This window comes from Moschus berezovskii, chromosome 19 (assembly GCF_049115385.1).
Source record: "Moschus berezovskii isolate FMDL1 chromosome 19, NW_MosBer_1.0, whole genome shotgun sequence".
Taxonomy (NCBI): Eukaryota; Metazoa; Chordata; class Mammalia; order Artiodactyla; family Moschidae; genus Moschus; species Moschus berezovskii.
In genome coordinates, this window is record NC_142478.1 from 18,893,912 (window position 1) to 18,920,872 (window position 26,961).

General features: G+C 39.7%; 1 protein-coding gene across 5 annotated transcripts in view; it reads left to right on the plus strand.

Annotated features, from left to right (window-relative positions):
- The window catches only part of INPP4B (inositol polyphosphate-4-phosphatase type II B), an 894,316-nt gene that overhangs the window by 813,546 nt on the left and 53,809 nt on the right, over window positions 1-26,961 (plus strand). For all 5 annotated transcript variants that reach the window (XM_088828009.1, XM_055404679.2, XM_055404683.2 and 2 more), the window contains 2 exons: window positions 22,846-22,958; window positions 26,630-26,784. In XM_088828009.1, coding sequence (XP_088684135.1) covers window positions 22,846-22,958; window positions 26,630-26,784 — 268 coding nt within the window. The remainder of the gene's footprint in view (window positions 1-22,845; window positions 22,959-26,629; window positions 26,785-26,961) is intronic.

The following is a 26,961-nucleotide window of genomic DNA, read 5'->3' on the forward strand; positions in this document are numbered from 1 at the left end:
CACATTATATTAAAAAGTAGGTTGTTGATAAAGTCTTTGAAAGATTTCAATACTATATACATAAACAATTATGCACTCCAAAAAAGAAATATGTATAAATAATTGTTGAAATGTTTCTCAGATAGGAGATACAAAGTAAGCCCTACATTCAAGTCATTTAAACTCTTCATGGGAGTGTAAGTTTTAAAAATTTGAAGAACATGAGATATCATATAATGTATTGCTAATTAAAATAACAGTTTTAGAAACATATAAATATATCTCATCCTTGAAAACAGGCTGGACTTTTGCATCAAATCAGTTTTATTTCATTAGTTGAAATAAATTTTCTTAACATACTGAATTTTTCTGATATTTTGTTTCCTGTTATGTCAAAACATTTTTGAGACAGCACTACATAGATTTGATGCAGAATGAAGGTGTGACGTGACTGTGGTTATTTTTCATAACAAAAGTCTGAACCATATCTATGAAATTATACTGACATATATAGGATTATTCCTTATGCAGAAATATTGTAACCCAAAGCGTCACTGGATTGCACTCCATTCAAGGAAGAACCAAAAAGTTTTATTAAAAGTGGGAATAAAGGTTAGGCTATTTGTTAAGGAGAAAAAAAAATTTCCATGTGGGATCATGTACCTAATCCATATAATCTACTATTTTTCTTTCATAGTGAAATCAAGGGATAATTTGTAGTAGTGGTAAAAGGATAAGTTAACCTCTAACCATATTACTTTCACTTATTCATCCATTTTGGATATCTTATCCATCAATTTACTTATCCTGTTTTTTTATTATTTATGAACTAGTTAAATTCTATTAGTAAATAAAAACTTTCCTTTTTATCCCAAAAGACGTTGTTTTTTTTTTTTTTTAATTTAGGGATGTCCCCTAGTTTTGCATTATCAGGAGTTAATGAATAAGTCATTTTAGTGTATGTTTTCACTTTCAATCAAGCAGGTACCATCCTTTTACTTTTCTTATACTTAAGTTTTGTGGTCTAAAACATTGATTCTTCCCCAGATATTCTCCAAGTCTGTTAAATATGTAGTAGGTTCAATTGATAGTCTCAATTCAGCCATCTACACATGCAGAATCCTTTTGTCCTAATAGTCCTCTCAGCTGTACTGATGTGACACACACCCCTTAGGAGTTATTAGGGGAGTAAAATTAAAGTTGCCAGACAACAGAACTCCATTTCCTTTCAGTGTGTTTGGTGTAGTTTGGTGATTTATAGACTAATCTATTTGAAAATCTCAAATTCATTTGGAAGAAATAATCAAATTCAAGAATTACTATCCTCCAACTCCATCTTCCTTGTATCTGCAGAAGGATCGTTAGTGAAAGGCTTGGTACTTTGGAACAGCCTCTCTCTCTATTCTGTCTGTCTGTCTCTCTCAGCAGATTCATGGGATCTAGAACTGTACATATACGTGTCTGTATAGATGGACAGGGAGGCCTGGCGTGCTGTGATTCATGGGGTCGCGGAGAGTCGGACACAACTGAGCGACTGATCTGATCTGATCTGATCTGATAGATGTACATTTAGACGTATATGTATGTTTTCACATATATATGTATATTTCTTGCTCCAACAGACGTTTCAGCAAAAATTTACAGGAAAGGAATCACCCATTCTTGGCTGCCTCCTCTGTAACAGGCACTTCCCAGCTCTAGATCCCATGAATCTGCTGAGAGAGAGGCCATTCCAACCTACCAAGTATTCCACTAATGGAATATATATATTTGTATATGTGTATAGACATTTGTGTACATATATATGTATATAGATATATGTATAAATGTGTGTGCGTATATATATATATTTATCTTTCGTTGGTGTCAGACAGAGGTGTTGATGGCTGAGAGGTCTGTGCTCTGTCTGGGTACCTTGTGTTGTGGATTTCTCCCTTCCCATTTCCCTGGCTTAGTGATGCAGCTTTCAGACAGTTGTTCTTGCCGCCTAGACTCTAAGGCACAGTAAATCATCAGGAGCTACTTCCCCTCAGGCCCTGCCTGTGATATTCACTGGCCCCTTTGATCAACTAGGGAAACTCCCATGGGGTAGGTATGAGTGTTTCTCTCTCTCTAGCTCTGATCTTCCAGATGGGTTTGATGAGCTCAGAAACCTTTCAAGGCCCCTTTCATACCCTACCAAAAGCATTAAGACACTTAAGTGGTGGGTTAGCAAAATAAAATAAAGTACTGCTGTAAATCGCTGGCACAATCTGCTCAATGATTTAGAGTAACCATCTCATCTCACATGATTTGAGGCCCCTGAGTTTCACGGAAGGAGCAGATGAAATGCTTTCTTTTCCCTTTAAATGAGGACTGACCAAGTGTCAATTTGTAATCTCCAATCTCTCATTTCTCTCTCTGATAATAATGCCCTTCTCTTGTCTTTTTTCCAAAGCAAAGGAGAAGGATATTTTCATGCAGTTCTATTGGAGTGCTGCCATTTATTGGTCCCTGTGTGAGTGCTTTAAGGGTAGGCTGTTCTAGCTTGTGAGCTTAGAAGGGGGATCAGGCAGGGCCTTTAGTGAGCTGATGTCAGCTACCTCCACAGTATTTGATATCCCTGTCTTACATATAATATTTCATCAACTGGAGCGTAACAATTGCACAAAATATTTTTTAGAAAAAACCCTTAGATTGGTGATGAGGGTAAGTAAAATGTTGTTGTTATATTTCATCCTGTATTTTTTTGGCTGTGGTTGCTGTAAGCCTCCCATTCAATTTAGCAGACATTGATAGAGACCATATCTTGTGTAAGACTCTGTGCCTGTTGCTATGGATGGTGAAAAATGAAAGGCTCTGCCCCTAGTAGCTTACACTTTCAAGACTCGACATGATCAAGGAATCATGTACCTTAACTCTAAATCTCTTTGTTAGTTTTGTCTGAATCTTTGCTACCCCGTGGACTGTAGCCCACCAGGGTCCTCTGTCCATGGGATTCTCCAGGCAAGAATACTGGAGTGGGCTACCATGCTCTCCTCCAGGGGATCTTCCCAACCCAGGGATCGAACCCAGGCCTCCCTCACACTGCAGGCAGATTCTTTACCGTCTGAGCTACCAGGGAAGCCCTCTTCCCAGAATACTGCTGCTACTGCTGCTGCTAAGTCACTTCAGTCGTGTCCGACTCTGTGTGACCCCATAGACGGCAGCCCATCAGGCTCCCCCGTCCCTGGGATTCTCCAGGCAAGAACACTGGAGTGGGCTGCCATTTCCTTCTCCAATGTGTGAAAGTGAAAAGTGAAAGTGAAGTCACTCAGTCGTGTCTGACCCTTAGCGACCCCACGGACTGCAGCCTACCAGGCTACTCCATCCATGGGATTTTCTAGGCAAGAGTACTGGAGTGGCTTGCCATTGCCTTCTCCATCCAAGAATACTAGTTGCTCTTTTTTAGTATTGATCCTTTCTGTGAATAACTTACTTTTGTTTTTGTTGCTTTTGTTGTCCAAAAGGCGTTAGTTTCTCTTTGATCTTTTCTGGCATGCATGGTGTGGTTGTGAATTGCCACAGATTTTACTTCTGCATGGGGAAAAAGAAAAGTGCTTTTCATTCTTTCCATCTTCAGAAATAAGAGAATAGGATTGTTATTGTTCAGTCCTTAAGTTGTGCCCAACTCCTTGTGACCCCACGGACTATAGTACTAATATTTTATGGATAGTTAATTTTAGAGGAATTGTTTAAATAACTTTCTACGTATTCCATGTCGGAAATGCGAAAACATACATGATAGGAGAAGATTCTCTGTAATATAGGGAAAGGTGGACTTAGGACCCCACAACAAAATGGAGAAATGTTTAGATTCAGGGTCATCGAGTGTCACTGTAGCAAAATGAAAAGAATATCAACTAGGAGAAGGTGAGCAAGAATAACAATTGTGGGGACTTCCCTGGTGGCCCAGTGGTTAAGACATCTGCCTTGCAGTGCAAGGGACACAGGTTCCATCCCTGGTCGAGGAACTAAGATCCCTCAGTAGCGACAGTTACTGAGCCCATGCATCACAGCTAGAGAGAAGCCCATGTGCTACAACAACAGATCGCATATACTGAAACTAAGACCCTGTGTAGCCAAATAAGTGAATAAATAAATAACTTCAAAAATAGAATAAGAATGTGTTGTTGAATGAAGAAGAATGAGGATTAAGGAGTAGCTTTTGGATTTGGTGGTTAAGAGTATTTGATGATATTTGATGGAATTGTTTTAATAAAAGCATGGGTTGAAACCACATCACAAACATTCAGGCAGAGAACTCATGATGTACAAGTAAAGAAACAGAATAAAAGCCACCCTTAGGAAACTTAAAATGAATGCAAAGTAGAGAAATGAAAAAGTAAGAAAAGTGAGAATTGAGTGAGGTTTCTCTTTCTTTTTTTTCTCTTTGATTTAGTTTCCTAAGAGAAACAGAAATTATAAAGGACAGATAGAATTGCCGAGGGTAAGTAGGTAAACACATGCTCTTGACCACCCTACCTGGAGGTCTATAGAGGGGTACATTGCTGAGGCCTCCTCTGGAACTGACCAGAATGCCTGCAAAGGGCCCTGAGAGAGAGCAGAGGACAGGCCTCCCATAGCATGCAAAGTCAGAGCCCTCATTGAAAGGGAAAGAGTAGTATTCTGGTTTTTAGAAAAAGAAACTGCCCTGCCTGGCTGAAGCCTTTTACCACCTGAAGAATTCTAACCAAAGGTCACAGATAATTCTTTAAGTTTGATGTTCTGAGTATAAATGGTTTGAAAGGAGTCCAAAGAGCAGTTCTGGTTTGGTCTTTATACCCCTTCTGGTCCACCAACGTCATCAGGTCTGCCATGGTCCTTTGATGGCGTCAGAGAAAAAAGGATTTTGTTTACATCCACCATACTGCTGCTACTGCTAAGTCACTTCAATCGTGTCCGACTCTGTGCGACCCCATAGATGGCAGCCCATCAGGCTCCCCTGTCCCTGGGATTCTCCAAGCAAGAATCCTGGAGTGGGTTGCCATTTCCTTCTCCAATGCATGCATGCATGCTAAGTCGCTTCAGTTGTGTTCGACTCTGTGCGATCCTATGGACAGCAGCCCACCAGGCTTGTCTGTATATGGGATTGTATAGGCAAGAATACTGGAGTGGGTTGCCATTTCCTTCTCCACACATCCACCATACTAACTTTCAAAATCAGATCAATCATGGTTTTCCTTGTTATCTTGTCGAGCTCTTTTAAATAATCTATAGTTAATTATTTAACTATAATTCATAAAAGCTGTGCATGAACGCCACACATTCCAATGCTCACTTTTGCTGAGCTAAGATTTAGTTAACAAGGTGCAGTTTACTGATTTTTGTTCCTTTGAATTTATATTTTCAGTTAACATTTTTTTGTTTTTAGTTTTTCAATTTATCTTACCTCTCACTTAAAGGAGCAAAGCTGTTCAGTTAAGGATAAAATTAGAAAGAAAATTATTATAGATATTAAAACTCAAAATAATGTGACATATTAAAAGAAAAAAAGTAATAGGACTCCACTGGGACAAGAAAAACTTTCAAATGAGAGGATTTCCCAGAAATAAATGAAAAAGAAAAACTTGACTGTGAATACAGTGTTAAATATCTATAAGTGGCTTTTGTTAGATCAGAAAATGAATCAGCTCACCCCTTAACATCTCATACTTTGTCTTTTTAAAGTACTGCCATTGAGGGACTTCTGTGGCAGTCCAGTGGTTAAGACAGCCTTCAAAGCAGAGAGTGCGGGTTCGATCCCTAGTTGGGGAGTTAAGATCCCACATGCCTTGGGGTCAAAAAATCAAAACGTAACAAAGAAGCAATATTGTAACAAATTCAATACAGACTTTAAAAATGGTCCACATCAAGAAAAATATCTTTAAAAATAGAAAATACTGTCGTTGAAAATTTAACCAGTTTTTCAAACTTCACACATCTCTTTAGTAAATCAAGATAATTTTTCTAGAACAAATATGTGGTAATCATTTCCTGAATGATAATATTGGATTTTGTTTCTAGAAGAAATGAAAAGACTGGAACCACTAAGATATCATTCGTAATTGTACTTTGTGTGAAATGAGTTTACAAATGGATACACTTCAGATTATTGCTGAAAAAGAACTAACTACAACGTTTACAGCACATATTGTGCCCTGGAAGAAATCAGCCCTAGGTCTTGGCAGATGTCTTTAGCCTGTCACCCTGTTGGAGTCTCCACACTGTTGGAAGCCAGGGAGTGTGGTGAGAAGTCCCTGTCATCAGGCTAACAGGGTATCTTGTGTTACAAATGGATAAAGTCAAGGAGCCACATATAAGTCAGTTCTTGGAATACTGAACATGTATCGGAGAGAAGAGTTGTACCACATTTGCTCTGTTTATCAGTGAAAATTAAGGCTGCTTAAATGGCTGTTTTCTTCAGTTAGTGGTTATTTTATGAGCTCTGTTGCAGACCAGAAAGTGTGTGATGAAATCAATGCTGACAGCATCAGCTCTGTGTGCTGGGTTGACGGGCAGTGCTCCATAAACAAAGAAAGCTGTCTCTGAATATTCATCCACTTACTGCTTACAATTGGAACCCACGTATATTGATGCATACAACATGCCTTGCTGTCACTATGAGTTGGAACACGTTGCCTTCGCTTCGTAGAATAAGCGATGGTGGGTGTTTCTTGTCCCTGCTCTTCAGAGCTCTCTGCCCTTAGACTACCACCTAAATTGAGCCTGGCCTCCAGTCCTTGGGCTTCCCCAATGGCTCCTTGGTAAAGAATCTGCCTACAATTCAGGAGGCATGGGAGATGCGGGTTTGATCCCTGGGTTGGGAAGATGCCCTGGAGAAAGAAATGGCAACCCACTCATTTTCTTGCCTGAAAAACCTCATGAACAGAGGAGCCTGGCAGGTTATAGTCACAGGGTCGCAAAAAGTCAGACCCAACTGAGCACAGTACTCCAGTCCTTCGCAGCCTTTGCAAGTGACTTGAATTTATAAAGTAAGGAAATGAAGTAAAGCAAATATCTCAGAAGGGGTTAACAAACACATGCAACAATTGCACACACACACCCACACACACACCCACACACACACCCACACACCCACACCCCTAACTAAAAGTCAACAATCTTGATTGTTTTTACTGAGTGAAAGAACTTTCTGATACAGGTTAACTATTTTGCAGCTTTCAAAGTAAATTTCTAAATTATTACCTTTCTTCCCACACCTGGTAATACTAGACTTGCTCTGAAAGGTTCACATTTATGTAGAGAGACGCTTTCTGAACACAAGGATAGACTCATAGCATTCCCAGAACAGTGACATCAGAGGCTGCTGTTTAGTTCTGTCAACTAAGTTTCGGCTGTGGGTGACAGCAGGCACTGTCAGACCCTCACCCCATCACCTTTCTCTCTTTTCTGAGTGTCTCTTTCATCTTGGCTTCCTTCCCATTGTCTGTAGACTTTGAGGGTGAGATCAGGGTATGACTAACCTGCGGATGGTTAGACCGGTGTCTGAATTTGATAGGATATGCTAGCCCAGGCTGTCCTGTGGTAACCTGAAAAATAATGCAAAATTCTTAGTAGCCATATTAGTCAGAGCCCAGTCATGCAAATGAGCATTTTAGGAATTTACTGTGGAAGATTGGAGATAAACATGAAGAAACTGAGGAGAAATGAACCAGGGTGATGTAGCCACCCAGCATTTAGCAATAGCAGGAATCTAGCAGTCACTAACCCAGGTCCTGAAGAGACCTCGGTCGGCTGGCCCCAGAGCAGAAAAATTGCCTTTCCCCACCTCCATCTAGGTTCTTGGTGGGGACTGTCCAGTAGAAGGTGGGACCGTGGACAGAGAAGGTGCTGTGTGAGAGCTGGAGTCATGGAGCAGCCACGACCAGTCCCAGAGGCAGCAAGAGAAACAGGTGGAGAGAGAAATACACTAGTTTCTGGCTCCTTTCTCCTACCTAATCTCCCTCCAGTCCTCATTACCCTAACTTGATTATGAATCAAAGGACAGGAAGTAGCCTGGGAAATGAGGCTACCTGCTGTTAACAGCCGAATGGAAATCAGTGCGGACCAGCACAGTCTACCCTTTGCCGCTCAGCGCCTCTCCTCACTTCATCCATGAAAGAATCATTGCAAACAAATCCGTATGGGGTTGTGGGGTCAGCATTTTGTGTTTTAACAAGCCCCCTCTGTATTGAACAATGAGATTTGAGTGTGTGTATGTGTGTGTTAATCATTCAGTCATGTCTGGTTCTTTGCAACCCCATGGACTCTAGCCCACCAGGCTCCTCTGTCCATGGGATTCTCCAGGCAAGAATACTGGAGTGGGTTGCCATGCCCTCCTCCAGGGGATCTTCTCAATCCAGGGATCAAACCCAAGTCTCTTGCATTGCAGGCAGATTCTTTACCACCTTAGCCACCAGGGAAGCCCAAGATTTGAGACCCACTAGCTTAGATTTGTTGGAGAAGGAAATGGCAACCCACTGCAGTGTTCTTGCCTGGAGAATCCCAGGGACGGGGGAGCCTGGTGAGCTGCCGTCTATGGGGTCACACAGAGTCGGACACGACTGAAGTGACTTAGCAGCAGTAGCAGCAGCTTAGATTTGTAAGATGTTACACGTTTATCAAAGTGTAAATCTGTGTTTTGCATTTCATTAATACTCTTGCCATGAATGTAGTTGGAAGTGAACATTTTCAGAATAGTAAAACTGTAGTATCTTTTATTTATTTGTGTTTAACAAACACTTTTTGACCTAAGTGAAATGTGTACATAAAACAACTCAGCTGTAATCATGATTCTGTTCAGTGTGAGATGATCTTGATTTATTGTGTCAAGTTGAATTAATGTGTCTCAGTTTCCTAAGCACAACGAATAATCTGAATACTACAGGCTGTTTTCGCATTTCTAATAACTTAAGGATATAAAATGGCAGAAGATTCAAGAATTTTCTTAACACATGATAATCCTTCCAATAGGAACTATAAATTACTATTATGTAATTTATTTAGTAATAATTTCTGTTTTTCAGACATCTCAACTTTGATACTATGTAGACATCCAGATATATCTAGTTAGTCATCCAAATATTTTGCCTTTTATTTCGAACTTATGTGTATTTGGAAACATTCAGATGGCTGAGGAATTTTTCACATATTATCCATATGTTTGGCATTGCATAGACATATAAAAAGATGAGGAAAAGGGTTTGGCAGTACATGGGAAAATTGTGTTATAATGAAGGGCTTCCTGAATGTTGAAAATGTTCCCCCAAGCAGGCAAAAATGCAATTCAAAGATTGCTGTCTCAATTTTTCTCCTCTCACGGTTCTGCTAAAACAACTCTAGTCAGTCTTTGGTCCACATCACTTCACTGGAACTGGTCTTGTCAGTATGTCTGTCTCTTAAAGCCAGCACTCTGCTCTGTCCTCATCCTCCGTGATCTAGTAATAGGTTTGACATGACTGTTTTTTCCCTCTTTCCTCACTGGTCTTCCGGGCCAGCCCCCTACTTTTCTGTGATTACTCTTGTCCCCTGGCTGCTGTGTATCACCCTCCATTATTGATTCCACTTACCTTTCTGACCTCTAAATGCTGAGGGTACCAGCATTCAGTCCACAGATGTCCACTCTGTTCCCTCGTTGAACAGCCTCATTGCTTTAAATACCATCCTTTCTTTATCCACCTCCATATGCTCCATCTGCAGTGAAGGAGACCTGAGTTCAGTCCCTGGGTTGGGAAGATCCCCTGGAGAAGGAAATGGCAACCCACTCCAGTATTCTTGCCTGGAGCCTGGCGGGCTACAGTTCCTGGGGTCACTTAAAGTTGGACATGACTAAGCAACTAATGGACACACATACCTGCATCCCCAGCCCATTTATCTTCCCTGAGATCATACATCCTGTTCAACACCTTAAACTTTGTTCCTTATGTGCCCTTAAAAATTTATTCCTGTCTTCCCCATTTCAGTTTTTATCATTTCTAACTTTTTGTTGTTTTGGAAAATAATGAGAGTCACCCTTGACTCCTCTTTTATTCACACCACGTTTTCAGCCCCTCAGAAAATGTCATTGGCTCTATTTTCAACATGTGTGACCAGCTCGCTCCACCTGTTTTGCTATGCCTATGTGCGAATCCGTGTTCTTCTTGCTTCCAGATGATGGCAAAAGCCTTCTCAGGTTCTTTGTTTCCTCTCTCCACCTCATTCCGTAGTCTTTTTTTAATCACAGCAGCCACAGTGACCTTTTAAAGATGAAACTCTGATCGTCTCTCTCTTTAAAGCAATCCAGCAGCCCCTGTTTTTTATTGCAAAGTAACAATCTAAATTCTTACAGTGTCTCTAAATTCTTACAAAGCTCCCCATAATCTGGCAAAGCCTCTGATCTTATGATTCTACTCTCCTATCTCTCTCTCTCCTTCCCTCTCTTTGTCTTTCCCTCCCTCCATCACTTGCTTCAATCTGCCACACACAGACCTCTAGCTGTTTCTTAGGAATTTTTCCCTTGGCTGTTTCCTCTGCCTTCTATGTTTCCCACCGTATAAAACACTTACCTCCTTTAAGTCTTTCTCCAAATGTCACTTTCTCAGTAAGGCCTTTCTTGACCACCCTCTTGACAATCGCGATCTCTAATGCCCTGGTCCCCTTCTTGCTCTATTTTTCTGTCTATGTTCTAACATCTGTCACTATCTAGTATACAATATGTCAAGTATCTTGCTTGGCTATAGCTCGTCATTAGAACATAAGCTTCGTGAGGACAAGGCTCCTTGTCTATTTGTTGACTTTATTTCCCAATAACCAAAAATATTGTCTGGCACATAGCTTATACTCTAAAAATATTTGTTGAATGATGAATGAGTGAGTGGGATAGGTTGGGTCATTTGTTTAGTTGGATGTTTTAAAGATGGTAAGGGACAAGAAGGCCTGGTGTGCTGCTGCAGTCCATGGGGTCACAAAGAGTCAGGCATAATTTGGCAAGTGACCAACAACAAATGTTTTGAAGAATCAGGGAATAATTGAATCTTGGAAGTAATCTAAAGTATTCCAGAGAATACTCTTTCTACTAATAATTGTTGGGCAAGGAAAGAATTGTATGGTCAAATGATTTTGAACTTCAGTTGATCACACCAAAAATTTTAGGATCTGTTGCCCAGCAAGCATTCATTTTATGTAAAGGATCAGGAGATAAATAATTCAGATTTTTCAGGCCATGTGATCTGTCACAACTCCTGGACTCTGCCATTGAAGTGCAAAATAAGCCATTAACAATATGTAAATTAGTGAACTTGGCTGAATTCTAATGAAACTGTATTTATGGAAACACAGAATTGGCTGGGTGTAGCCTGCAAGCCATTGGAGAAGGCAGTGGCAACCCACTCCAGTACTCTTGTGTGGAGAAATCCATGGATGGAGGAGCCTAGTAAGCTGCAGTCCATGGGGTCACAAAGAGTCGGACATGACTGAGCGACTTCACTTTCACTTTTCACTTTGATGCATTGGAGAAGGAAATAGCAACCCACTCCAGTGTTCTTGCCTGGAGAATCCCAGGGACAGGGGAGCCTGGTGGGCTGCCATCTATAGGGTCGCACAGAGTCGGACATGACTGAAGTAACTTAGCAGCAGCAGCCTGCAAGCCATAGTTTGCCAACCCTAATCTAAGTGTGTGCATGCACGCATGTATGGTCAGTCGTGTCCAACTCTGAGGCCCCATGGACTGTAGGCCACCAGGCTCCTCTGTCCATGGGATTCTCCAGTCAAGAATACTGGAGTGGGTTGCCATTTTCTTCTCCAGGGGATCTTCCCAACCCAGAAATCAAACCTGGGTCTCCTGCACTGCAGGCAGATTCTTTACCAACTGAGCTACAAAGGAAGTCCACATCCTGTAAAGTGCCCAACAAATAAAGATTAGTAAAAATTAGTTCCAACTTTCAATTAAACATCAGAGGAGACAGCAACTTATTTTACTTTTGAAATGCTTTTTTCCACATGTGTAAATCACTCATCTATTGAGAAATCACTCTCCCAAACTTTCACTATCTACGTACCATTTCACCTCTCCAAGAACCAGGAGTGCAGGGGCCTTTGTTGCATTCCAGTTCACCTTCCTGACTACCTTTCTTTCTTCATGCTTCCAGTTTTTCAGAATACAACTCTAGATAAAGCACAACTCTTCTTTGAAGCCAGGTAGGGGTTACGAATCAAAGACTCAAAGATAAAATTATCTTTATCAGGCACATCAGAAAAGGGAACTATGGCAACATGCATAGATTAATATTTTGTTACTGTCAATAAATTATAAATACATGAGAATCCTAGATTGTCAAACTAGAGGTCACTTCAAGCCAAAAAGGAGCTATATGAAAGGAAAAAAAGGAAGGCCTTATACTCTTATTACCTTTTTTCATTTTAGAGCCTTGCAAAGCAGCCTCATTTCCAAAATTGTCTTCTTCTGTTTTACCTCATTTATGACTTTTTAAAAACCTCAGGAGTTATTTATTTTATTTTTTTTCTATATAGTATGAAACAGTCAAGGTTCATACTTTTTAAAATTTTTATTTTCTATTGAAGCATAGTTGATTAGCAACGTTGTGTTAGTTTCAGGTATCAGCAAAGTGATTCAGTTATACATATACACATGCCTATTCTTTTTCAAATTATTTCCCTATTTAGTTTACTACAGAATACTGAGCAGTGTCCCCTGTGCTATACAGTAGTTCCTTGTTGGTTATCTACTTTAAATATACTAGTGTGATATGTCAATACCGAACTCCCAGTCTGTCCCTCCCCTCCCTGCTTCCTGCTCTGGTAACACTGAGTTCTTTCTCTAAGTCAGTGAGTCTGTTTCAATATCTCATTCTTACTTGCCTCTAGGAACCTAAAGAGACAATTCAGAGACCATTGGAGAAAAGCACATTCTTCTCAGCTACCTTCTCTTTTCTTTTTCCTCTGTTCTGACGGTTTTGGAGTCAGTTCCTTCTTCATTATCAGAAAAAGAAGGGCCATGGAAGAGGTGAACCCTTCTTTTGTGGAGAAGGCCATGTTATGTGTCTGCCTCTCTGGGCTCCCATTTGGCCTTGGTATATTTAAGAGGGCGTGGCCTGACTCCTACATGGGCAGAGAGCTGGGGTGCTGAAATTACCCCCAAAGCTGCTTCCCTCTCAGTCCTAAGCTTTGAGACATCTATTCTTGCTTTGGTCTTCAGATGTTTGTGTGTCGTGTGTGCTCTCAACAGGCTTTTTCTTACTGTTGCTCTGAAATGTGGGGAACTGGGAAATTGAGTTGGAAGGAAAAAAGGTGACCATCCAATGCTTCTCAGTGCTAAAGACCCAGGCCACTTGAAAGTAGGCAAAAAATAATCCAAGCAGTGCAACTAGTCTTCTCAGGAAGACTGACCTGAGGATTTATTCACATAAAGACCCTTTTCGTACTCACATTTTCTGATTTTCATTAATAAAAATATCTCTGTGTCTAGAGGAAAGCAGAACTTAAATTTTTGAATATCACCTGCCTACAGTCTGTCTCCCAGCCTTCAACATGACTCTAGATTGCTCAGAGATTCTGAAATTAAATCATGAATGATTTCTTTGGAAAAAAGAAAATAGGAAAATGTGAATGTGTTATAATATTCTCCCTACACACCAAGTCCCATGACCTTCAATGTGCAATAGTGAGTGTGGAAATTCTAAAAGAATTGTTAACACATTTACTTTTAATATATTTTAACAATTAGTTTTGAAGTGTGTCTTTTTCTTTGCTGTGGGTGATGCAACCTTGAAATTCACTTAAGATGAAACAATGAAAGTATGTAGGCCAAAAATATTTTTCAGTTCTGATCATGTTGGGGATTTGATATTTGATTTCTAATATTGTTTTTTTAATAAATTGTAAATTAAAAATGCAATTCAAGGAAAGATGGTTTCAGTGGGGCTTTTTCTTCATAATTTTCAGGATTTTATAGCCCCCCAAAACATAATTTCCAATTTTAAGACATCTCATTGGCTTTTGGCTAATTGCATTTGTTTTCTTGCTAGTATAGTTAACTGTAATTATTTCAGAATAAATTATAGAAAAGATATAATGTTACAGAATGTAGTACTAACCAGAGTGGCCTATAAAAGCATTGTTTTTCATGTGTTCATTTTATCATACTTAGAAATGCAGTCCCTTCCAAGTTTTTCTTTCCCTTACTATAGTTGATTTGGTAATTTATTACTAGGTAATCATTCCATGTTTACTGATGGATATGGTAATCATTTTATTTGTGCTCACAGTTTCTGTAGGTTAGGTATTCAGACAGGGCAGGTGGGGGTGTTTGTCCCCGCTCCAAGATATCTGGAATGTCATTTGGAAAGCAGAATGGCTGCTGTCCCTTAAATAACTGGGAAATACAGGCTTCTGCACTCATTCTAACACCTGGGCTAGGATGGCTCAAAAGCTGGGCTCTGCTGAAGCTGTTAACTAGAGAACCTAAATAAGACCCTCCACGTGACTTGGGCCTCTGCAAGCATAGTACAGCGGTTACCATAGGCGATACCCTCAAAGAGGGAATATAGACAGCAAAGCTCCAGGAGAATTAGGCAGCAGCTTCATAGTTATTTATGACCTCGACGTCACAGAGCATCACATCTGCCATACTCTATTTGTCAACACAGTCACAAGCCCACCCAGCTTCCAGATGAAGGTGCAAAGTCCAAGAATGTAAAACAAAGATGTTTTAAAACCATCACTGTGGAAGTGATGGATGGGATGCTTTCCATTAGTCCTCCTACTTACCTGTCATTCCTCACCTCTGATGCAACGTTACACATTTGCAATGTGGCTAGTCAGTGTTAAAAAAAACCTGTATAACCAGATATGAACCTTAGAATGCTTTTGGTTGAAAGTGACAGAAACCCTACCTCAACCTGGCATCACTGAAAAAAAAAAAAAAATGAAAATGTCATTGGTAAGGTAGGCAGCCCTTTAGGAGAGGGTTGGTTCAGTGGCTTAGAAGCACTAAAAAGACACTTTTCTCCTCTATTTCATCAGCCTTAGTGTTCACTTTATCCTGCTTCTAATCCCCATGCTCAACTGTGCATGCTTGCTCAATCTCTTCAGTCACATCTGACTCTTTGCAACCCTATGTAGTGTAGCCCACCAGGCTACTTTGTCCATGGGATTCTCCAGGAAAGAATACTGGAATGGATTGCCATCCCCTCCTCCAGGGGAATCTTCCTGACCCAGGGATCAAACCTGGGTCTCCTGCCTTGCATATGGATTCTTTATCCCTGAGCCACCAGGGAAGCCCATGTCAATTGTATGTTAAAGAGATTAAAAGAGCTTTCTTCCTCTTCTGCTTCATAGAGGCCTGACCTTACTTATCTGGAATAATTTAGGTCACTTACATAACCCTGAAACAGTTTCCAAGGTCAAAGTCGAGTTCCAATTGGCTGAAATTTAGATGCTCATTCATGAAGTAGCCCTGATTTCAACAGGGATGAGATTATACCACTTGACTCCAGAATGGGGGTGTGAAGGATCCTTGTTAATGTTGTGCCTGCTCCCCACTGAGAAATGGGTGGAAGGTGATGGGAAGGCAGCTGTAAATTCCATTTCATCTTGGAACCTTCTCGGGCAACATAAAATCATTTGACCGTGAGGTGATGTAGCTATTGCCTTGGCCTCATTAGCATCACAGTTCAGTGAGCTGAGGGTTCATGGCCTCATTCCTCTCACTTGTCAGCACCCTGCCTTTGAATCAGGTCAATGTCATGTTCAGAACTGTTGTTGCTCAAGAAATCCCATTGGACGAAACAAGGCAAAAATAGCGACTGCAAAGTGACTCTGAACTTAGCTGCCCTGCCCCGTCAGGGAGTGGTGGGAGAACAGTCACTGGTTTGGGGGATATGTTTGGAATCGTGACCACGTGTGCGCCTGTGTCTGTGTCACAGCATATTTCTTACTTTGGATAAATGCTGACTTTTGCCTGAGAAAGTAGCTTTCTATCAGGCTATGAGCTCGTTCTTAAGAACTACAAATATCCTCCTCTGTTTTTCAGAGTTGACACAGAATTTAATAATGTTGCCTCTTCTGCCAAGACTTTCATTCATTGTTTTCCACCTCAAGCTGATGAAGCATGATGGAGTTATTCTCCTCACTCTGCAGTTCAGGAAGCAGGGACAGAGGGTTAACCCACTTGTCTGTGACAACATGTCAAAGCAGGGATGGAGTTGGCATTAGAAATCATTTCCTAGAATCTTGGCTCAGTGCTTTCTTTAAAAAGAATTATCAAAGTTCCAAGTAACAACAAAAAAGCACAAATCATAAAATACCAACATGTTGGAACCCATCAGTCAGTCTCAGAAATTTTGTAGGAAACATGTATTTCTAGACAGACTGGAAATCTCCTTTGTGCCCTGTTTGATTTGCATCCCTTTTTCCTTCCCTGAGAAAATCAATATCCTGAACTTGGTATTTTATATTCTCAGATTTTTCTCTATATGTATGTATCCATAAAAATATGGTACAGTTTTGCACATTTGGCTTTATGTTATTGCTCTTATCTTGTCTGAATCTTTTTTTCTCAATATATTTTTTATTATACCTTCATGTTAATACGTACAGCATGTTTTGTATGTGTGTTAGTCACTTAGTTGTGTATTGACTTTTGCAATCCCATGGACTGTAGCCTTTCAGGCTCCCCTGTCCATGGAATTCTCCAGGCAAGAATACTGGAGTTTAAAAAAAAAAAAAATACTGGAGTGGTTTGCCGTTCCCTCCTCCAGGGTACCTTCCCGACCTGGGGATTGAACCCAGGTCTCCTGCACTGCAGACAGGTTCTTTACTGTGTGAGGTACAAGGAATTAGATTCCATGTCATTATATAGATATATAAATATATGACAGATTACCTCTCTTTCATCATTTAGATTTTTGCTGCTATTTAATATAAGCAATAATACAGTGCAAATTCTTGTACCTTTCACCTTCTGATTACTTTCTTAAACCCTGCTTGAAATAAAGAATACTCTTATGGAGATAAGTATAGAGATTCAGTTGCTCTGTCTAAATTCAGTCCTAGATTAATGCAGGAGTGAGTATCAAAGGCAACATTTATCAGCTATATTTGCTTTGGAGGAAACTCATTCTAAGTCTAAAACTGTAACTGAGCAGGACACTCTATGAGGCCTTCATGGGACACACCCCTCCCCTAGACACTCTGCTGTAGTTCCTCTCCAAAGTACCCAGATAACAGTATCTGATGCACATTTCTGAGTTGTATTACAAATACTAAAACCCCCTCCAAATGGAAGAAATCAATTACTGACTACCATGAGCATGTAACTCCCAGACCTATTGGCACCTAAGGTATGATGTTAACCCCTGTGACACTTCCCTGTTATGTCACCATCAACCAATCAGAGAATTGGCACAAGGTGATCACATACCCTGGGATGCCACTCCCTCTTTTGCCTTTAAAAATGCTTTGCTGAGGTCAGTTGGGGAGTTCAGGCTTTTTGAGCACTCGCCGTCCAGGACTTCTTAGCTTGGTGCCCCACAGTAAACACAGCACTTACCTTCATCTCAACTCAGAGTCAGTAGATTAGCTTCCCTTCGAGTGGATGAGCAGACCCCAGTTGGTTCAGTAACAAAACCAATCCACATTCCATGTACAGTGGGATTTTCAGTTGTTATTTCAGGATCTATCAGTATATCTTGAAATCTCACCTATTTAGTCATTACTAATTCTGCATGTTTCTAGAACCAGACTGGAATTCTTGGGCCTGCAGGATTTGTGTCAGGTTAAAAAAAATTGGCAGCAATCAAAGTGATGGACTGATAGGGATGTGCTCTGAATAAACCAAGTTTTATCATTCCAGAAATAGAAACAGTGGCTTGGAAAATTTAAGATCATCAAATGTCTTTCTTCTGAAAAGCATGCCATAAGGAGAAGGGGTGAAATTTCTGTGGAACGTCATTTCTATGTATCTGAAAGCACTGTCTTTATGTGGTAGAAATGAGCAAAGGATGGCCATTTGTTTGACTTATTTTAGGAACCTTGTAGTCTGTTTAAAATGGCTGATTTAAAAATCTTCACATCAACTGTGAAACTAAATCATTTTGAAAAGTTATTATGCTTTGTTCTGGATTCTCAGAGTTCTGAAGAAGCTGGTCTATTGTTTTAATACTGGAATTGCTTTTTTATACCTCCAGCTAACTGTGAAGACACTAACACAGTTTGGAGGAAAATTACTGGCACAGTACTGGGGATACCGGGTTTTTGGCTTGTCTCCTCTGACTATGAACTTTATGAAACAGTCACCTAAACATCTTGAATATGGAATTGCCTTAAAACCATGCTTTGCTAGTTTTTTTGTTTTTTTTTATGTTGACCCTGTAGATGTTAAATCAATTTGGTGGGTTGGGACCAACAATCAAAAGAAAGCTACATGGAATGTGAATGGGACAGTGGTGGTCGCTCAGTTCGGTCCGACTCTTTGCTACCCGTGCACTGTAGCCCGCCAGGCTCCTCTGTCCATGGGACTTCCCAGGCAAGAATATTGGAGTGGGTAGCCATTCCCTCCTCCAGGGGAATCTTCCCAACCTAGGGATCAAGCTTGGATCTCCTGCATTGCAGGCAGATTCTTTACCATCTGTCACCAGTGAAGCCCAAGAGTAAATAGATTTCATAAATTGTGTGTTACAAAGGCATAAACGTGTGCCTAACTGGAGAATTATATGAAGTAAAATTCTTTTGTATTGCTTTCAAAAATGTTTGAAAGTCATTTATACCAGTTTGTTTTGGAAAGTGTCTCAGGGACCTCTCACATATGATTATATCCATATTTAAAATTCATCAGGTGCTCCCATTTTTAAGGAGGAACCTCAGATATCTCAGAATAGTGGCAAAACTTCATAATTCTTGCCTCTGAGATCATGCTCTCCAAGGACATGGTGAACTCCCACTTTTCCTGTTTCCACGGTACCGCCTCATAGGTCCATGCCTTTGCTGACATTTTTCTCTCAGCATAAAATGCTCTCTGTAGACACCAAGCGTTACCTTTGCTAGAAACCCTTCCAAATCCAACTATTCATTGCATTGGCCACTCCTTTTCTTAGACCCCAATATTATTTTTACTGTCTTTTGTCATAGCCCATGACCGCATACACTTGACTGCAGTTAATAATGGTTTAACAATCTATCCCACCCTGCTGACCTTGGAGACTTGGAGCTCAGGTCTTTGTATTATGAGAATTCGGGGTTTTTTTTCCCTTTTCTTATACATGTGTACTCTGTTCTCCCTTGCTCTTAAAATAACTTCTATTTTAAAACAATGCATATTTATTGTAAGTATCTCAAATGACATAAAAAAGCAGTTGAGTGAGGGATACATTGGGAGTTTGGGAGGGAGGATAAGGGGAGGAGGGAGGTGGGAGGGGGGTTCGTGAGGGGGAACTCATGTACACCCAGGGTGGATTCATGTCACTGTATGGCAAAACCAACCAATATAATACTGTAAAATAATTAGCCTCCAATTAAAAAAAAAGAAAGAAAAAAGGAAATAAAATAGATTACCAACGAGAATCTACTGTTTAGCACAGGGAACTCCGCTCAATATTCTGTAATAGCCTAAACTGGAAAAGAATTTGAGAAGGAATAGGTGCATGTATAGGGATAACTAAATCACTTTGCTTTATACCTGAAACTAACACATTGTTAATCAATTATATTTCAATATAATATATATTTTTATATTTATTAATATGACCAATATTTCCTTTCAACTGTGTCAAGGGCACTTTCTAAGTCAATAATACACACTTTTCATCATTTAAAATTGCTGACTATTATTCTGAGTCATTGATTGTTGGGGTTTTATTTTGCCTGCCATTTATCAACATGAAGAACAGTGGTGGCAGACCTGACTTACCCCTCCTGCGCTGTAAGCATCAATTAGAAGGCACCATTATCGTCCTTAGGGTCTTCCAGTAGCTGTTGGGTCCTGAGCTGACTCAGCAGTTCTCTTCAAGGCCTTCTGCATTACACCTCCTCCCCTTTATCCTTAGGCTGTGTCCTGTGCAAGTCTCGTGTATCAGAGTCTCCTACCTAACAATGTAAGCTCTTTAGGGAAAGTTTCTCTTTCTTAACAGAATCATTGGGACTTCCCTGGTCAACCAGTGATTAAGGCTCCCTGCTTCCCATGCAGGTGTGTGGGTTCTATCCCTGGTTGGGGAACTAAGATCCTGTATACACATTGTGGCCAAAAAATTAGAAAAGAAAAAAAAAAGAAAGAAAAAGAATCGTCTATAGTTACACAGTAAAAAATTGACTTTTGACAGTTTTCCCATTTAGGAACTAATAAAGTGGAATCATGCATATATTTATTTAAAAATTTGCATCTCGCCTCTCTAAAACAGGATATGACTCTGGATTGTCCTGACCTTCTTCTATTTTGTGGACATGAAATTCAAGATGATATATAATTGTTTTCAATGCTTAGTTCCATTTCACCAACCACTTCCACTCGGTAGATATAAATTGCAAATACATTTTATTAGGAAATATTTCCTCTACTCTGGAGCTGAAGTCAAGAACTACTTCAGATATATTATTTTAATAAAAGGAAATATCTAGTACAATTTTGGAAAGTGCAAAGCTTCATTATAATTAAAGCTTATTTGTGTCATTTTTAATGTGGTCAGATTCAGGAACATATCTATCTCTTCAATGTAACAAGATAGCCTGGGTATAGTTCATATTGTTCTTATGTATTTTCTTCTGCTTTTAGCCTCAGTTATAGCTCTCAGGAGTTCGTCATCCCTCAATTTGTGGATTCCATGGTAGAGTGTAGTATGGTACTAAGCCAACCATTCTCTTAGGCTTTTTGTGTCCATCTCTGTATTCTAATGGAGAAGGCGATGGAACCCCACCCCAGTACTCTTGCCTAGAAAATCCGATAGGCGAAGGAGCCTGGTAGGCTACAGTCTATGGGGTCGCAAAGAGTTGGACACGACTGAGCGACTTTACTTTCACTTTTCACTTTCATGCGTTGGAGAAGGAAGTGGCAACCCACTGTAGTATTCTTGCCTGGAGAATCCCAGGGATGGTGGAGCCAATCCCATGGGCTGCCGTCTATGGGGTCGCAGAGAGTCGGACACGACTGAAGCGACTTAGCAGCAGCAGCAGCTGTATTCTAAACTTGAATTCCATCTCACTGAGACTCAGGGACACTGTGTCATAATGTATATTTCCTTAGGTTTAAATATGAACCATATGCCATTGGTTACCCGTGCTCTAGTTGTGAGTATGTAGAGATCTGAGCCATCAGTCACTTCCTCCTTCTTTCCTCAATTATCGCATATAATTAACTATTGCCTCTCACGTTGTTCATCTTTCCATCCATACCTCTGCTCCTTAACAGCACATGTTCTTAACCAGGATAGACTCTACAAGGCACATTTGGAAATGCCTGAAGATAATTTTGATTATCACAATGCAAGGGTACTAATGAATTCTAAATAATAGAGGTCAGAATGCAATTTAACATCCCACAGCACAGAATATAGGCTCACTCTCCACAAGATGTTAGCCAGTCCAAAATGTCAGTGTCACCTAGGTTAAAGAATCTTGCTGTGTAGAAACTGATTTTGTGTGTTTTGGTTGAACTTCAAATTTCACCTCTGAGATGTTCAGTTTGATATAATCTGGTGACTCAGACTAGCTGTGCGGTCACCAAAAATGGAAGATTGTGTCTCACACCTCATCCACATCGTATGCTTTTGTTGAAGTGAGGCAGCCCCCTTCATTAAAACTTTTCCTTTCTTGGTGAGTGTTATATGACTGGTTACTCCTTGGAAGGAGAGTTATGACAAACCTAGGTAGTATATTAAAAAGCAGAGACATTACTTTGCCAACAAAGGTCCGTCTAGTCAAGGCTATGGTTTTTCCAGTGGTCATGTATGGATGTGAGAGTTGGACTGTGAAGAAAGCTGATCGCTGAAGAATTGATGCTTTTGAACTGTGGTGCTGGAGAAGACTCTTGAGAGTCCCTTGGACTGCAAGGAGATCCAACCAGTCCATTCTAAGGGAGATCAATCCTGGGTGTTCATTGGAAGGACTGATGCTAAAGCTGAAACTCCAATACTTTGGCCACCTCATGCGGCGAGTTGACTCACTGGAAAAGACTCTGATGCTGGGAAGGATTGGGGGCAGGAGGAGAAGGGGACGACAGAGAATGAGATGGTTGGAAATGGCATCACCGACTCAATGGAGATGAGTTTGAGTGAACTCCGGGAGTTGGTGATGGACAGGGAGGCCTGGCGTGCTGTGATTCATGGGGTCGCAAAGAGTCGAACACGACTGAGCAACTGAAGTGAACTGAACTGAATACACCATAGGGAATGAGGGAAACTGAGGCATATTTCTAAGTAAAGAATAAAACCAGAAATATGAGTAAGGAAGGAAGTATGCTGCTGCTGCTGCTAAGTCACTTCAGTCGTGTCCGACTCTGTGTGACCCCATAGACAGAAGCCCACCAGGCTCCCCCATCCCTGGGATTCTCCAGGCAAGAACATTGGAGTGGGTTGCCATTTCCTTCTCCAATGTGTGAAAGTGAAACGTGAAAGTGAAGTTGCTCAGTCGTGTCCAACCCTTAGCGACCCCACGGACTGCAACCTACCAGGCTGCTCCATCCATGGGATTTTCTAGGCAAGAGTACTGGAGTGGCTTGCCATTGCCTTCTCCGGGAAGGAAGTATGACTGTCCTCAAATACCCTCTGCTCCGAAGTGGCATTTGTTGTTTTGGAAGTTGCATTTACAAATATGTTTTAAAAAACCCTCTGGGCAGCTTAATTCTAACACAAATTTCCTTTTTATACCTCTTTTCTTGTTTTTCAGACATTTCACATTTTCAAGAACAAAATGATTTAAAAGGATTACTAGAAAATCTCCATCAAAATATCCAAGCCAAAAAGAGAAAGAATGTAGAAATCATGTGGCTGGCTGCAACGGTAGGCACTCTCCTGTCAAATATTATTCCTTGTCACCATGATGATCAATCAGCAAGCATATTGGGTATCTGCTCTGTAGGGTCCAACTTCTGCACTTTGGGTTACCAGATGTCACTATCCATTTTATCCAAGAAATTTGGCATCTAGCTTATCAGTAGACTAGAATATAAGATAGAAGATGTATTCAACAAGAAAAAATCCTATTCATTGGCTTTTCTTATAAATTCAGGTTGCTTGATACTTTAAGGTTAAAATCAAGTGTCTGTGATTTTCTTGATATTGTGTGTTGCAATGTCAATTGCCCATCTCAATAAGGTTTTGAAGTGATGCCCTAGAGAAGTATGGTTTCAACCGAATGTGATTATCAGATCTCTGACTCACAACCTCGGTAGGGCTCCTGGACATAGTGTTTTGTTAATGAGCTTGTAAATGCTCTTGTTCATCTAGATATTGGCATAGAATTTATTACCGATGGATGGCTCTTGGGGTAATGAGCTATATTTCGTATGGTCTTTTCTCATTTAATGGCACCCTCAAGGTAAAAGATATACTTGCTTTCCCACCCCAGGTTTCTACAAGATCGAGGGAGAAAACTGTGCCTATATTTTTAAGCTCTTATCTGGCAACCATTCAGGCATAGCTCACCTGAATGTATGAATTTTGTTAAACATTCAGGCCCAGAGATCCTTTCACCAGGAAAGGATGTTTTCATCAGGAAAGACACGCTTTGGAGATCTTTCTGATGCGTGCCATATTTGTACTTACTGCACATACAGGGCTGCTTATGTAGTTTGGAGTTCAGTGTAACAGATCTTCTCGTGTGTGCTATTCATTTTCTATCAATAGCATTTAAAACAAAGGCTTTCCCCTACTGCAGATGGTTCAATTATAGTCCAATATTACTTTCTCTCTTCCGGGAAAAAGGAATGGATAATTTACCATGCGTATATATAAAATAATTTACCAAGAACAAGGCATAGGGAAAGCTGCTTTGGTTTCCCTTCATGCCCTCTTGGAGCCCCAGGGAAGAACATCAAAGGTAACAGTATGAAAGATTGCTTTTGAGCAGCTCATTTACACTGGTCCCATTTAGCATCATCCTGCATTATGTGAAGGTTGTTTTTAATAGTTCTTTCTCCCATGTCTGCTCTTTACATCTTCAAAGACTGCTATGGTTGCTAATTCTCAGAAAAATTTCACAAAGCCAGGTCATAAGTTATTTTCGCAACATTACTAATGACATGATAGCACAAAAGGAGTTTGATCATTTCCCAAGGCTATCTGACAACTTAGGAACATATACATATGTCATTATATACATATTGTGCAATCATGTAAATTGGTAAATTAAGGATGTACAGAACCACAAAAGTATGTTTTTTCTAGTACATGTAGTTTTCTTATTTGAGTATATAAAGAAATTTCCCATAAATCCTACATGTTTCTGAAAGTGCTTTTGAAATGTATATACCAGTCAAATATGGCTTACTCACAACTTCCCACTGAATGAATGAATGGATGTTTGCCTGTCTTGTTAGATGTACAACACCCATAGTGTGCAAATTTGGCATTCTGTATTAATATTGGCTTCACTATAAATAGCATGTCTGTAGAGGGATGCATGAGTTTCAGTATCCTCTTTGTAAACCAGGGACCTTGGTATTACTCTTCAAGAAATATAGAAATTCCCTTCAACGTCTTCCACAAAATTTTTATTTTTGTCTCTATTTCTTCTTTTTTTATTTATTTAATTTTTTTATTAATTGTATTAGAAAGCTGAAATTTACAATGTGTTTATATCACTCACTGAGTACATGGCATTTAAAAACAACATCATTACAGAAAGATAACAAAAATACAAAGTCTTAAAACCTACAGGATATGGAAAACATTATCCACTGAGGCCTTAAATGTAGTAGACTTTACATATAAAGGAAAAGCAATGAGTCTACAAGTATACAGCCAGTATTTCTTCTTTAAAACAATGAAATACTGCTTTTATTTTTTTACTGTTTTACATTCTAATTAAAAATGTAAAGCTATTTGATTTTATCTTAATGAATTTTTATAACTGAAAATGAGAACTTAAAAATACCAAACACTAAATTAAGCTAATGTTAAATTAAATGTTGAATTAAGCTCATTTGGCTCTAAAGAGTTGTGAAATACAGAAATGAAGACCCAACCAGTCTGCTTTGAAGGAATTGCCCAAGCTTCCTCTTCGTTTTAAATTTGACACATGAAATATCCTTAATAGGATAGCTGCATATAATTGTGACAGTGCATTTTAAAGAATATTCACTCTTTTTAAAGATCATCTCTCATAAGTGACCATTGAGGTCTATATACTGTTATTATAAATTTAGTAAAGCTTTTGTTATTTTATATGAAAAATTTTGAAATACTGTTTATTTAAAAACATTAGAGTTTTCTAGATTAGAAAAAAGATTACATGTTGAAATCATGCTCTCACATTTCTGTAGTCACATTAAAGATGGTGAGAAAGTATTTAGCTAAGGTCTATTAAGGAGTTGTAAATCCTAAGCTAAGTGGTGGGGTCATATTTAAATCATGGTAAAAACCCTTGATAAACTGTATTATTATACCCTCTTTTCAAAGTAGGCAACTGTTAAGGCTTCGTTGATGGCAGATACTAAAACAGACCTGTATTTCATCACATTGAATGTATCTAAAGTGCATGTTGATTAACATTGTTGATGCTACACTGATGATTGGTGTCTCATATCAGAGCATTACCAGGGCCAGGAAAGAAAAAAGAATGGAGTGATTCACCTGTTACCTAGAAGACAGTGAGCCCATAAATTATTGCTACTCAGAGATTCTTCTTCTGGCTTATATCAGAATAACAAGAAAAAAAGAATTACAGACAGAAGCAGAATAGGACAGAAGTGAAAGACTTGGCCCTTGTTAGATAGAGTTATATTAGTGCCCTGGCTCTGCTCTATTGTGCATAAGCCATCTTACCCATCTAAACTTCAGTTTTCTCATCTGTAAAATAAGATGAATACGTTTTCCTCCAGGGTTCATGTGCAGTTAAATTAGAAGAGCAGATCTATGGGAAATTTATTAGCATTGTTCCAGGTGCCCAGTAGATATGCAATTAACATTGGCCATTTGTGGTGTCCTAGTTCTTGTTAGTTGCATTGATGAGTGGTTTCCTTATCTGCTGCACTTGGCACCATGTGGATGTTTAAAGTCTCATAATATCCCACAGAGATTAGCAAAGGTTACTTCAAACATATGTGAGAAGGTATTAGCTCTTTAAGATTCAAATCAAGTGGCTTATCCAGGAAATACAGATTTTTTCCCCCCGTCACTAATAAGATGTTACTTCTGAGCTGTGATTATTATCATTAGCCCCTGCAGCTTAGATACCCTCTCAGAGCATCGCTGCCTCTGAGGAATATTTACCATCTTACATGCCTTCAACAGCCCCACACCTCATGTACAAAGAGCTAAATAAATTAAATCTTTTCCATCAGCTTTTGAAATGAAAAGGTATTATTTTTCCATTCCACAGGGCATATTGAAATAGTTGACTGTCATAAATTAGCATAAATTTGGTAATTTAGACTAGGAGTGTTTAGAGGTCTCTGACGCTTGAGGCTAATCTACAAATAAACAAGCAACCATTTCTACATCTGTTACAGATTTGTCGCAAACTGAATGGCATTCGTTTCACCTGTTGTAAAAGTGCCAAAGACAGGACGTCGATGTCCGTGACGCTTGAACAGTGCTCCATCCTGAGAGATGAGCACCAGTTACACAAGGACTTCTTTATCCGAGCACTGGATTGTATGAGAAGGTAGCCCACATGTTTTCAACTTCTTTCTTTTTTAAAAATTTTTATTGAAGTGCAGTTGATTTACAATATTGTGTTAATTTCTGCTATACAGCAAAATTATTTAGTTATACATATGTATATATATTCATTTTCATATTCTTTTCCGTTATGGTTTATCACAGGATATTGAATATAGTT